The sequence below is a fragment of the Salminus brasiliensis genome, chromosome 12 (assembly GCF_030463535.1).
Source record: "Salminus brasiliensis chromosome 12, fSalBra1.hap2, whole genome shotgun sequence".
In the NCBI taxonomy this organism is placed as follows: domain Eukaryota; kingdom Metazoa; phylum Chordata; class Actinopteri; order Characiformes; family Bryconidae; genus Salminus; species Salminus brasiliensis.
In genome coordinates, this window is record NC_132889.1 from 1,881,011 (window position 1) to 1,896,018 (window position 15,008).

The 15,008-nt window shown below is 44.7% G+C and overlaps 1 protein-coding gene across 3 annotated transcripts in view; it reads right to left on the reverse strand.

Annotated features, from left to right (window-relative positions):
• The window catches only part of LOC140573616 (transcription factor COE1-like), a 123,293-nt gene that overhangs the window by 94,031 nt on the left and 14,254 nt on the right, over positions 1-15,008 (reverse strand). For all 3 annotated transcript variants that reach the window (XM_072693058.1, XM_072693057.1, XM_072693056.1), the window contains one exon: positions 12,904-12,972. In XM_072693058.1, coding sequence (XP_072549159.1) covers positions 12,904-12,972 — 69 coding nt within the window. The remainder of the gene's footprint in view (positions 1-12,903; positions 12,973-15,008) is intronic.

Here is a 15,008-nt window from a genome sequence, read left to right on the forward strand (position 1 = left end):
CCTGTGACTGGCCCCATATCACATTTCTGGATCTTTATATAGAAATCAATACCCTCTTAATCTGCTCCACTCTCTCTCTCTCTGTCTCTCTTTCTACTCTCGCCCACCCTCGACCCTCGCCCTCTCCTCTACCGCCTTCTCGATCTCCTCCACACCTCCTCAGCCTTTCAACCAGGGGCTTCATTTCGGTCTTCAACACCCTTCTGCTGTCCTCTCACTGTCTCTCATTCTCTCTCTAGCTCTCTCTATCTCTCTCTCTCCAGACTGGCCTGGGCTTGTTGAGGCCTCCCTGCACCCTGAGACTGTGCGAGATGCAACGGAGACCCAAAGGAGAGGATGAAAGAAAAGGAATGAGCACACTGTGGTCACCACTGTCCACCCTCACCTCCACCTACAGCCTATTTTGGGTAGTTGAATAATGAGAGTTCAAACCGTGAACCTCAAACACTGTTGCTCATCAAAACAGAGCTGTAAAATGGGCCAGTTCTAAAAATCCCAAAACTGTTACATCACAGTCCTGGCTTGTTAAATTCACACCCCCAAAAATTTGCATAGAACCCACCCAAAAGTTGGTGTTGTTGATACTGGAGAGCAGCTCATCACCTCCAGACTCTGCTAGTTACGGGAATACACACTTTCTATTCATACATAGCTGCATATATATATATTATTTGTATTATATATTATTTGCATTTGCTTGTATATATATATACTGTATATATATATATATATATATATATATACATACAACAAGCACACAAATCCCAACAAGCCCTCACAAAAAATACGGTGCTGACCATATAACCCCACCCCCTCGTGTCCAGACTCCAGCCATAGTGTGTTTGGTCTCAGCTTGTTGCCTCGGCATGAGAGAGGCCTGCCATTATTTAAAGTCCAGCAGCACTTCTCCTCCACAGAATTTGACCTGGCCTTGCAGGTCAGCAGCTACGGGAAGCTCGTCTCACTGCTGCTGTTTAAGGAGGCCCGCCCGCTTCTGTCCACTCTTCCCACTGCTAGAATCAACACTACGGCCTGAGCCACCTTAAAAAAAGACACGCTTTGAACTCCAGAGTCCAGTGGCTGAGGTTGGAGTTGGTGGTCTGCCGGGGGCTCGTTTTAATTGGGGAAGCACACCTGTAGCCGACAGTGCGGGCAAGGAAATACGGGGAGCAGAACAGACCTCCAGCTCTAGCTGGAACCATTTCCATTGAGGGTTCTTAAAGTGCATCGAGTGACCACAATAAAGTCACTGTCATTAATTTAATAAATAATTACAATAATTGAATAATTACTATTAAAAATGATTTATTATTAATTAAATCAAAGGTTGCATAGAACGCATAGAAACCCTGCAGAACCCTACACCTGGCATGAGAAAGTGTTTTACTGGGCCACTGGGTCAAACTACGCAGGGCGGTATCGATGCCGGGATGCCCCAGTATGGGGTCCTCGCTCACATTCACATTCCCAGATTACAACACCAACACACCCTATGTTCAGCATCTCAGAGCCGCGGGAGGCAGCGGTCAGTCGGCGGCTGGATCAGCAGAGCCTTGATCGCTGCTTCTGTCTCGCAGAGGGGGGCTGAGGGAAGAGGCAGGCACTGGAGAGGTGGGCTTAGTGGAGCTCCACCATTTCCAGGGGGTTCCGGGGCTATTGGTGGGGCTTAAACAGGTTCTCATGCTCCTGAAGGCAGTGCCATGCTGGGGCGGGCCTGGAGAAGGCAGGAACCTCGGCAGGTGGGCACCTGCGCGGAAGGTCTAGGACTGAATGAACTAGCATAAAACATAGCAACATCTAAGCAACCAATAGCTATACCATAGCAACCACCTAGCAACATAGCTGCCTCTAGCCCACGCCTGGCAATAGGTCCATGTTAATCTGCTCCAGAGAGTCCTATTCTATTGGCAGTACTTCTTCTCTACAGGGACTAGACAAGCCTGTGAGTGTGTGTGTGTGTGTGTGTGTGTGCATTTGCACATCTCTGTCAGCAATGGGTGCAACTTAAAATTGCTAAATGCGTTCATTAGAAAGGGTGTCCACAAACATTTGGACACATTGTGTATATATGTAAGGGTTGCGGACCACTGCTGTAGATCATACACCACTTAGTTTTCCACTCCCTCTCCATACACACACACACACACACACACACACTCTCACACTGGACCAGTTGAGACTCCCCCACCATGCCCAGGATCCCAGCAGTCCCAGTGTGCCCTGGGGCCGGACTGTGGGCTGTGACTGAACACAGGCCCGATGCAGTCAGACCGACAGGCTCACACACACACACACACACACACACACACACACACACAAGGCTCAGGGCTGTGGATACACACACCAGCATGTGTCCACTGGGAGCTGCACCAGCAGCCAGCCCAGCTGCGCCTCTCTCACTCTTTCTCTCTCTCTCACACACACACACACACACACACACACACACACACCCCACTCACTTTCCTTTATTCTCTCTCTCTCTATTCCTCTGTCCTCTAGCACGCCTATAGGGCTCATCCACGGTCTGGGGAGGGGGAGCGTCAGGCAGCAAAGACACCCAAACAAGTGCTGTTTGAGGGGTTTCCTAGACTGCCAGGGGTGTGGAACTAAATAAAGGGGTGTGGCTAGTAAATCAAATTTTGCTAAATTTGTGCTGTAGTCACGGCAACCTGAAATTCTTGTCCTTTCAGTAAACTACAGGACTACAGCACTTAGTTTAACGGCAGTTATTGCGCTTAATAAGTAGCCAATCACACGACTGCTCTTCTTCACTTGCGTTACAGCTCTATTGGCCAAACCTATCATCTCATAGGCAAATGTTTTGGCGCCCTACATTTTAGCCAAAAGTTTGTGGACACAGCCCTATTAGCCACATGTATTTGCATTTCAGCATCTAGCCAAACTTCTGCCCATTTAGACAAAACCTAGCAACCACCTAGCAACATCTTAGGAACCAACAGCTACATCATAGCAACACTTTAGCATGAAACACCTTAGCAACTACCTACAACGCCAAACCATAGCAACACCTTAGCAATCACTTAGCAATACCCTAGCAACCAAAAGCTACACCTTAGCAACCACCAAGCAATACCCTAGCAACCAAAATCTACACCTTAGCAACCGCCTAGCAACACCTATATCACACTCTAGTCTAATTTAAGCTCTTTTCAAGTCTATGTAATCGTATTGGGTCAGAACACATCATATAATTAACATAATTAACATAACTCATTAATTCCTGTAATTAAGGGTTGGCACTAGTACTAGTACAGTACTAACATTAGAACTTCTAGGGGTCAACCTGACTATGTAACACACCTGACCCCCAGCAGCCAACACCCTAAGGGTGCTGAGGTTTCCGTTAAGTTCAGGTTAACCTTCTGGGCCAGCAGAGGCAGATAGTGTAGCTCTGGGGCAGTGGGTGAAGGTTCTTGCGGTTCTGTGGGTTTCTATTTGCAGGCCACTGTGTGTGTGTGTGTGTGTGTGTGTGTGGCATCGCATGTGTGTGTGTGTATAGAGAGGCAGCGTGAAACAGGAGAGGGCCTACATCACAAACAACGGCTGCAATATTTCCCTTCTGTCGTCCCACGGGCCGCGACTCAAGGTCGTCTCTGCCTCGTACACACACACACACACAAACACACACATACACACAAACACACACATACACACAAACACACACACACACACAAATACTGTATATCCATGCCGCACCGCTGCGTGTACTGGCAGACTCATATTACTATGGTGACAGATGATCCTAGTCTAGTCTTAGTCAAGCCTAATCCTGGACTAAAGAGCACTGATAATGAATGCAAGAAACATAGTGGGCTATAGAATGTGAGGGTTTCTGGATTAGGATTAAGCCTAATCCTGGACTAAAGTGGGAAAGACTCGCCATTAAAACATAGTGGGCTAAAAAATGGATCAAGATTTCCGGATCAAGATTAAGCCTAGTCTTGGGTTACAGTGCATTACTACAAGTTTATGTAGTATTGAAGGGATTTAAATTTAAGGATTAAACCTAGTCCTAGACTAAATTCCACCAATAAAGAGTATTCTTTTTTATGACTTCAGCCTTGGTGGACGTCTGGATTAAGATTAAGACTAATCTCAGACTAAAAGTGCCTTAATAAAGACAGTATTCCCCAGTGAAAGGTGATTGTAGTCTTAATGGGCTTCTGGAGATTAAGACTAAGCCTAGTTTTATAATACATTTCTCTGCTGAATGGAAAATTGTCTTTGCTCTTGGTTCTAGTTTTAGGTGAAGCCTAGTCTTGGACTAAACTGTGCTGATGGATGTCATTTGTCAGTGAAATGTATCTAGTCTCTGCAGGATTCTGGATCAAGATTAGGCCTAATTTTAGATTAAGGTGCATTAATGCTGAAGGAGTCTCTGTTAAAATGTGTCTTTAGTCTTAGTAGGCTTCTAGATTAAGGTTAAGACTAGTCTTGGACTACATTTTACTTAAATCGTGGCAAGCTTCTGGATTAAGATGAAGCCTAGTCCTGGATTAAAGTGCCTTTCTAAAGAAGGATTCTCCATTGAAAGGTGTCTATAGTCTTGGTGGGTTTTCAGATTAAGATTAAGCCTAGTTTTGCTAGAAGTATTGCCTAGTATTACTAGAAGTCTATGTAGTATTGAAGGGATTTTAGTTTAAGTCTTAGACTAAATTCCACTGATGAAGAGCATTCCCCTTTGCGAGGAGATTTTAGCCTTGATAGACATCTGGATTAAGATTAAGACTAATCAGTCTCTGACTGAATCACATTAATGAAGGTGATTCTCTATTGAAGACTTTGCTGAGGTCCTGGTTTGAGATTAGGACTAGTCCTGGACTAAACTGCACTGATGAATATAGGGTTAAGCTGTGTGTGTGTGTGTGTGAGAGAGAGAGAGAGTGGAGATTGATGGTGCGGCCCTGCTGCTGGTGTGTTTGTGGGTTTTCCGGTGTGTGAGGGCGTTTTGGTGAGGGAATGGATCAATAGACTCAGGGTTAATGAGAGACGACCATTTCGGAATCACAACGGGAACTTTACGCTCCATGTCGCTGTGGCGACTGGCCTCATTTCACACACACCTGTCACTGTTTTCACGTGTGTGTGTGTGTGTGTGTGTGAGGAGGCAGTGGTGTTTCCATGCACGAGTGCCGCATAGTCAAAAATCACACACCAGAATACACATCTGCTCTCTCTCTCTCTCTCTCTCTCCTTTTCAGAAACACACACTAACCTGCAGAGCTATCCCTCCATGCCTCTCTGTGCAATACCCTATAGGCTTATTTTACACACACTCCCACTCCCACACTCACACACACAATCAAACACACACTTAACACTCTCTAACAATGGATCGATAACGACTTAATATGGGGAGGACTTTATTTGATCAATAAAAATGCCAGGCGTGTAACTTCTGCTAGAAAAACTATTTTAACATCAAAAACGGAGAAAATCCAGCAGCTCTCTTCTCTCTGCACCGAGAGAGTGAAGCACTCAGCGAAGCGTGCACCATAAAGTGGATATACACTTATATATGCAGATATACGCAGATATACACTGATACATACTTATATGCGCTGATATACACTTATATACACTGAAATACGCTGATATATACTGAAATACACTTATGTATACTAACATACGCTGATATAGGCTAATATACGCTTATATACGCTGATATACGCTGATATACGCCGCTATACGCTTATATACGCTGCTATACGCTTATATACGCTTATATACACTGATATACGCTGCTATTCGCTTATATACACTTATATACACTGATATACACTGATATATGCTGATATACGCTTATATACACTGATATACGCTGATATACGCTGCTATACGCTTATATACACTGATATACGCTGCTATTCGCTTATATACACTTATGTACACTGATATACGCTGATATACGCTGCTATACGCTTATATACGCTGATATACGCTGCTATTCGCTTATATACACTTATGTACACTGATATACGCATATATATGCTGATGTATGCTTATATACACTGAGGCAGTGCTACAGGGTGAATATTAATAATGCTCTAAATATAGGTATTGTGATATACCCTGAGGAGGCGGAGCTACAGTCTCTCATTAGGTGTATTAATAACGCTCTAAATGTAGGTATTGTGATATACACTGAGGGGGCGGAGCTACAGTCTCTCATTAGGGTGAATATTAATAACGCTCTAAATGTAGGTATTGTGATATACACTGAGGAGGCGGAGCAACAGTCTCTCATTAGAGTGAATATTAATAACGCTCTAAATGTAGGTATTGTGATATACACTGAGGAGGCGGAGCTCCAGTCTCTCATTAGAGTGAATATTAATAACGCTCTAAATGTAGGTATTGTGATATACACTGGTGGAGCTGTAGTCTTATTCTCATGAGATCTCATGGGATCCCCAGTGGTTTGCGAAGCTTGTCTAACTTAGCAACCGTAGTTATGACAGAACACATTTGTAGGCGGAGCGCCGAAGCCAGTTCTGTGCAGATGGTGACGGGTGGCCAGAGATTCGACCGCACCTGACAACACTGTGGAAGCATCAGTGCTAAACAGGCCTGCTAGCCCCACTGATTTCTGCCTGAAGGTTTAACGCCTGGTTCTGATCGCGCTCTGTCCTGAGTGCAAAGCCAGGCCGTCCCGCTAAACCCTTCTCTCCTCCTGTCTGACTCATCCCCACTTCCAGGACCTCATCATTTTTTTCAATTTTCGCCAGGCTGCCGAGTAATGTCCTCCTTTTATTGCTAATCTATACTCTTAATCTGGCCGGCACCGATGTGCTTCAGGCTCGATCAATACAGCGCTATTGCTGGGAAGGGTCCGCAGGGGCTGATAACCAGAGCAGCCCCTACAGGGTTAACCCCTAACATACACTCATGTACCACCTTTACACTCACATCACAACACCTGCAGGGTTAACCTCAGTAATACACACAGTAATGCTAACACATAGCCATACAACAGTGGCAGGGCTAACATCTATAACTTCAATTTGCTTGGGGTTATGCAGTAATTAATGCAGTATATTCTAATAAATCGAATAAATTTGAGGATCAAATGTCTAGAGCTATGGAGCAACACTTAAGGTTCTACCATACGGGTTCTAGCCATAATCAAAGACCATTAAGTCTCCAGTTTCCGCCATAATAAACATTGTATCCCTAAATCCCCTCCATCACCTTCAAGAACTGACTATTCACTTGCTGCCCAATTTATTCAATAACCCTTGGCAGAAGTCACCTGTCAGTCAGTGGTACTAATGTTATGGCTGGTTGGCATACATTTATACACCAGAGCCAAGTGAAAATAGGCCTCCGAGCTTCTAACAAGCAGTGCATGAAAGAGACATGCACCATCTACGAGGTAGAACGAATGAGAGTCATGGTATAATACCCACCACACCCATCCACCCCCAGCCCCCTTCATATGCACTGACAGTGCTGGAGAATTTATGGCTCCGCTAGGGGAGCTCGCCGGGCGATCTAATTGCAATATTAGCTTGTAATAACACCTGTTTTAGAGTCGGGCAGGCGATAGATCACCGGCGCCGCCAGCCCTTTCTGCTTGCCTCAGCGTTCTTCCTCACCGCAAATGGCTAAGCATTTAGAGAGAGTGCTCCCCCCTGCATGACAAGGAGGGCTCCTATCTTGCGACCTCTGGCCTTGGTGACCTGCACTTGACCCCACTCCTTCTGGGGCCGGGATGGGAGCTGAAGTTGCAGATGCTGCAGGAGAAGAGCAGTGGGATGATTTGCTCGTCATAATTAGTTCTACCTTATTTCCCTGGATGGCTAAATCAATGATGTGGAGCTCTCTAGCTAGCTTTCTGTTTATCACAAAAACGCAGCCATCACTCAGGCCGAGGAGGAGGGGGGGATTGTCCCTGTTGACTCTCAGACCGAAATGAACATCTGAGTGAAAAGAGGAAATGAGTCTGAGAGAGAGGGAACGAGATGCAAAACTTCAAGTCAGACCATAACTGACCAAAAACGTCAAGGGAAAAAAAAACACCTCCACAGTAATGCTAATTTCTGCTAGCACACCTATGGGATTCTAATAGTATGTTAGCGCCAAGCTAACAGCAATTAACAGGATCATGTTTTGTCCACTTTGGATTAAACACAGACAGCTGAAGCTTGACCCACAAACAAAAATGAACATCAAGGTGAAAGGTTTGCACACTACTGCTGCTGCTCACATTCACAGCCAGTGATGTATCTAGAACCCCCTGATTACTTTCTACCCCTGATGGTGGTTAATCTGACAGTATGTTAGCCAAGCTAACTGCATTTCGCTTCTCCATTTCGAAAAACTGACTGAAACCTGAACACACTACTGCTCACATCCACAGCCAGTGATGTATCTAGAACCTTCAGAACCTGAAACAGGTGGCTAGCAGTGTGATTGGCATATGAACCAGCGATCCTCTGATCACAGTGACCACCTGGACCACCCGGGGTCCCTAATTTGCATTAATGTTGGTGGTTTATCTGACATAGATGGCCTTCAGCCCGGCTCCTGATGACCTATCCAATGGGAAAGCTCCCTTTGGTTGTATCTGACCACTTAATGCAGGAAGATTATAATAGCATGTTAGCACCAAGCTAACTGCAAGCTAACTCAATGACCATATTTGGGACCCTATAGATTGAAAACAGACATCTAAAGCTTGTCAATCACATCCTATGATGTTTCCAGTGATGTATCTAGAACCTCCTGAAGGTCTTGACTCCAAAGAAACTGGAAATAAAACCATGAGAATTGATTTATCTGTTGATTTTGATCTATGTTGGTGGTTTATCTGACCTGGAAAGTCTCCAGCCCAGCTCCTAAAGGCCTAACCAATGGAAAATTCACTTGGCTCCATCTGCTACCAGATACCACAGGGAAGGAAATTCTGATTGGACACTTTTCCAAGCTAAACATAGCAATGGAATAAGAGTACTTCTGTAAAATCAGCAGAGTTTTAGTATAAGTTTGTTAAATTATATATATATATATATATATACAGTGAGTCCAAGAAGTATTTGATCCCTTGCTGATTTTCTTCGTTGGCCCACTAATAAAGACATGATCATTCTATACTTTTAATGGTAGATGTATTCTTACATGGAGAGACAGAATATTAAAAAGAAAATCCAGAAAATAAATCTAAGGAATATATATTAATTGATTTGTATTTCATGGAGTGAAATAAGTATTTGATCCCTTAGTATTCATTAGCAGTTCTGGCTTTTACAGACCAGTTAGACACTCCCAATCAACTTGTTACCTGACCTGAAGCCACCTGTTCTCACTAATCACTTGTGTGAAAAACACCTGTCCACAGAATCAGACAGATCACACAGATTTCAAGTCTCCAACATGGGTAAAACCAAAGAGCTGTCACAGGACCTCAGAGTCAGAATTGTTGACCTTCACAAAGCTGGAATGGGCTACAAAAAGATTAGTAAGGTGTTGGATGTGAAAGTAACAACTATTGGTGCAATTATCAGAAAGTTTAAAGAGTATAACATGACAATCAACAGACCTCGGCCCGGTGCTCCAAAGAAGATTTCGCCTCGTGGGGTGGCAATGATGCTGAGAACAGTCAGAAATCGTCCTGCAACCACTCGGCAGGAGTTAGCAAATGACCTGAAGGCAGCTGGGACCACAGTTTGCAAGGAAACAATTGGCAACACTTTGCGCAACAATGGATTCACATCCTGCAGTGCCCGAAAGGTACCCCTGCTGAAGAGAGCACATGTGGAGGCGCGCCTCAAGTATGCCAATGATCATTTGAAAGATGAACCAAGTTATTGGGAGAAGGTTTTGTGGTCAGACGAGACCAAAATTGAACTTTTTGGCCTCAACTCCACCCGCCATGTGTGGAGGAAGAAAAATGCTGCCTATGACCCCAAGAACACTGTGCCCACCGTCAAGCATGGAGGTGGAAGCATAATGTTTTGGGGGTGTTTCTCTGCCAAGGGTACAGGGCTACTTCACCGCATCACTGGGAAGATGGATGGAGCCATGTACCGCACAATCCTGAGGGACAACCTCCTCCCCTCTGCCAGGGATCTGAAAATGGGCCGTGGTTGGGTCTTCCAACATGATAACGACCCTAAACATACAGCAAAGGCAACAAAGGATTGGCTCAAGAAAAATCACATTAAGGTCATGGAGTGGCCCAGCCAGTCGCCAGACCTCAATCCGATCGAAAATCTATGGAGGGAGCTGAAGGTCAGAGTTGCCAAGCGACAGCCCACCAACCTTCATGATTTAGAGAGGATCTGCAAAGAAGAGTGGGCCAAAATTCCCCCTGGTGTGTGTGCTAAACTTGTGGTTAACTACAACAAACGTCTCACCGCTGTGCTTGCAAACAAAGGCTTTGCCACTAAGTATTGAGTGTGTTTGGCAAGAGGGATCAAATACTTATTTTCCTCATTGAAATACAAATTAATTAAAATATATTCTTTAAAATTATATTCTGGATTTTTGTCTTGATATTCTGTCTCTCCATGTTAGAATATATCTACCATTAAAAGTGCAGAAGGATAGTGTCTTTATTAGTGGGCAAACAAAGAAAATCAGCAAGGGATCAAATACTTCTTGGACTCACTGTATATATATATATATATATCATCCGCTCTTCCCCAAAGACCCCGAATGTCCTAAAGGCTCCTCCTGGTCTATATATCATTGTGTGATTTGGTGTGAGGTATTTGCGAATGTGTTTGTATGCGTGTGTGAGTGTGTGTGTGTGTGTGTGTGTGTGTGTGTGTGATTATGATGCGTGAGGCTGCATACACTGCATATTGTGATTTACAGAGTCGTCGTGTGTTTGAGACAAAGCTGGCAGGACGGCGTGTGTGTGTGTTTGGGATGAATGGATGCCATTAAGGCTTTTTACAGTGACGAGCGCTGCCGCTGATTTGCATGGCGAGCCAGAGGCTGAACTGATTTATCTGTTGGTTTAAGGAGGCCATAAATACTGCAGCTCTTTAATAGGGCGCTAAAATGCAGTCGTATGGTCCGGTCCCTCTTAAATCACAAGCAGCCACTGTCACCCCTAAAGACTTTAGGATGGGTTTGGTCAGCGTAATGAGAGGCACGGACATGGCAGACATACTCACTCGCCCGCCCCCAAACAATGGGTGCACACACATTTGTATACAGTGGCATGGCAAAGTATGTGTATATGGGCGTATATGTAATATGTGCAAATGCACACACACACATAGCTTGTCTAGTCCCTGTAGAGAAGAAGTACTGCCAATAGAATAGGACTCTCTGGAGCAGATCAACATCATGACACTATTGGCTCCATTCTGCCTTTTTTTCCTGAATAGTATAGACAGTTACTCAAACAAAAGCAGGATAGACTCATTCAAAGAAACAATGAATGTGTCCCAATACTTTTGTCCACATTTCTATATGTTTATAATTGAGCTTAATTTATCCGTAGCTAATTCTCCATACACACGGCACTCAAATGGACCATTGCCGAGGCCGCGTTGTGGTGTAATGCGCTCCTACTGGCCCCACAGGACGGATTGTGGGCAGAGGTACGAGTATGCCTCATTGTAATGGCGCCACATCACAGTGCCATGCTCCCCTTACTCTCTCACTGGCTGTGCCCGCCGAGTGTTCCAGAATAAGGCGGAATGGGGGTGACATCATCTCCGCAGGTTTGGACCTTACACCAATAGCGAGAGGTGAGAACATTCCCTACATGTATGTTTGTGTGTGTCAGGGAGTGTGTGTGATGAACGTGCATGTATCTATGTCCATGTGTACAGGCATCTGTGTGTTAGTATGTGTGGTACATGGGCACTGGTGTGAGTGTGTGTGTGGTGTGTGTGTGCAGACAGAGGGAGGGTCAGTCATTTCCTGTCCGCTGGACGTGCTCCAAGGCCGCTCTAACGAGCCAGCATGGATTTGGTAATGACCCCTGTGCCCTAGGAGGACACTCTCACTGCTGTCCTCTCTCTCTCTCTCTCTCTCTCTCGCTCTCCCACACTCGTATACACACTCACACACACACACACACACACACACATCTACTGCTGCTCAGTCATTAAAGCATCTCCCTTAAGAGGACTTTAGTAGGTAGAGACTCTATGGTGTCAGTCTGAGGAGCTCATCAGGGAGTCCATTTAAGAGTCGCTCAAAACACACACACACACACACACACACACACACACACACACACACACACACACACACACACACATGCCTCACCTAACCCCCCCATTCAATCGCCAATGTTGATGTCAAAGTACAGCATCTACCATTAGAAAGAAGCTTGATTTTAAAGCCCTGGGTGAGGAGGGTCTTGCTCATGGGCAGTTGCAGCTTACAGGGTATCGAACCCACAACCATGTGATCAGTATCCGAGAACCCTAACCCCTAAGCCACCTAATGCAAGTGTAGACACCAAGCCATTACTTCCTGGGTTTCAGAACTAAGTTCTATCAGTGTTACGATGTCCGTCAAACATGAGAAGAACTGTAAGAAGACCCTATTCCTGCTCCAACACTGTGTCCCCGATCCAGTAACGAGAGCACGAAGACTCCCTCGTTCTCCGGGTACAAACTGTACGCACTTCTGAATACTTGAGAGGGATGAAAGAACTGGGAGAATAGTGAAGGGCCACGAGCAGAGAACCTACCGAGGTGTCCGTGTGGGTTTGCGTGCAGTGTTACTGTCATTAGCAGATCAAAGTGGCACTACTCGTCCACTGTCTGATCATAAACCTTCCTCAAGAGCATTAGACCTCAAGTACAGTACAGGCAATTATCATTAGCTCTTCAGCTGAGAGGCCATCCTCCGCTGCTGGGTCATCCTGCAGGAGAGAGATGAATGGAAACGAGGGGAAGTTGTTCCTACCTGTCGATGATGACCGGATCTGACGGCGTCTCGTTTCGGTTTCCACAACTCTTTTTGTCGCAGCATCGACTGAAAGGATAAAAAGAAAGATTTGTTTACAACAGACAAAAAGCTCTGTCTAGCAATCTGTCTGTCTATCTATCTGTCTGTCTGTCTATCTATCTGTCTGTCTGTCAATATCTGTTTTTTTTTTTGTCTGACTGTCTGTCTATTAATCTGATTGTCTATCTATCTATCTATCTATCTATCTATCTATCTTTATCCATCTATCTGCCTGTCTGTCTGTCTGTCTGTCCATCTATCTATTTGTCTGTCTGTCTGACTGTCTGTCTATATTTGCTTATATAGATGGATAGCTATATGTCTGTCTGTCTATATAAACAGCTGTCTGTCTGCCTGGTAATATGGTCTATATGTCTATATGTCTGTCTAAAACTTTACATAGACAGATGTCTGACTGTCTGTCTGTCTATCTATCTGTCTGTCTGTCTGTCTGTCTATCTATCTATCTATCTATCTATCTATCTATCAATCTGTCTGTCTGTTTGTCTGTCTGTTTGTCTATCTATCTATCTATCTGTCTGTCCGTCTGTCGGTCCGGCCGTCCATCTATCTGTCTGTCTGTCTGTCTATCTATCCATCTATCTGTCTGTCTGTCTGTCTATCTATCTATCTGACTGTCTGCTTGTCCATATTGATCTGTCTGTCTAGCTAGAGTATCTACTGTCTGTCTGTCTGTCTGGCATTTTTAAAGCTTTTTACCTTCCTACTATTTATTTAAACCTGTGAAGACGCACATCACTACCATATTTAACTCATTTCACACATTTACATTTTGCAGGATTTATTACTATAGAAACAGTGGTGCCAACTTTTGCCTGCCAGTATGTTTGAATATTGACCCATTCGTAAACAGCCTCCAAACCCCTGCTCTGCCTCTTTCTGGGGCACTGGAGGGACGGCCGCGAGGAAGCCGGGGTGAGTCTCTCTCAAGCTGGCTTCTGCCTGACAGGTCGCCCTCTCTCTCCTCTCGCCCCGCTCTCCAGCTGGGCTGGGCTCACGCCAAGGTCACTCAGCCAGCCTCTGACAGTTTGGACAGCGCCCAGAGATGTCCTGGTGCAGCGGCCGCGTCCCAAACGCCCCTCTCCGACACCGCCGTCACCCCTGCCCTTGCCTGTGCCCTCGCCCCAGGCTGGCACCTCATCTGGTGGCATGTGGCTCGTCTAAATACGACTACCAACCAACCAACCAACAAAAAAAAAAGAGTCTCATCCTTGGCCAGCCAAACCAGCATGGCCACTGCTGCACCCCGCTGGCGGAGCAGCCCGGGTCTTGGTTCCAGTTCAGTTTATTCTCATTAATTACAAAATACAGACAATTAATGTGTGAAAAAGGGTGGATACATGCAGAAGATCACCCTTTATCTAAGATAGGAAAATATGCATGAGCTCATAACACTAAATGTAAGGTGATGTAAGATGTTTTATGAAGCAAATGACTTAAACTAAAGTATTACATTTATATTTATTTTATTTATGCTTAATAAATTGGATTAAGTGGGAATTATGTGTTATAACATTGTTATAAATGCATATTTATTTTTAGTTTATTGCATTTGAAGGCCCCTTATGTAAACACAATATCATTTACATCATAAGGTAGCTTATATTAGCTTGCAATTATTGATATATGCTTGTTATAAATGCTTAAATATTGTGTAATAAAGTGTTAATGAAGGCAGCTTCCAAAAAGTTGCAGTCCATGGAGTGGTTCTTAGTGTTATCTTATCTCTCTCAGGCTCCAGATGCAATCTACTCAGTCCATTTGAATCATTTACACTATATGTCCAAATGTTTGTGGACACCCCTTCTATTAAATGCATTCAACCACTTTAAGTTGCCCCCATTACTGACACAGATGTGCAAATGCATTGAGCTGTGGAGCACTTTTGGGATGAGTTGGGGAGTTAATGCTCTTGATTTCGGAAGAAACGCTGAACGAGCAGGTGTCCCAATACTTTTGTCCATATAGTGTTTTGCACTGTTCAAGGATCACAGAACCGCCCAGAAAGCATCACCGTGTTCTTGTTTTTGCCTTCTTCTTCT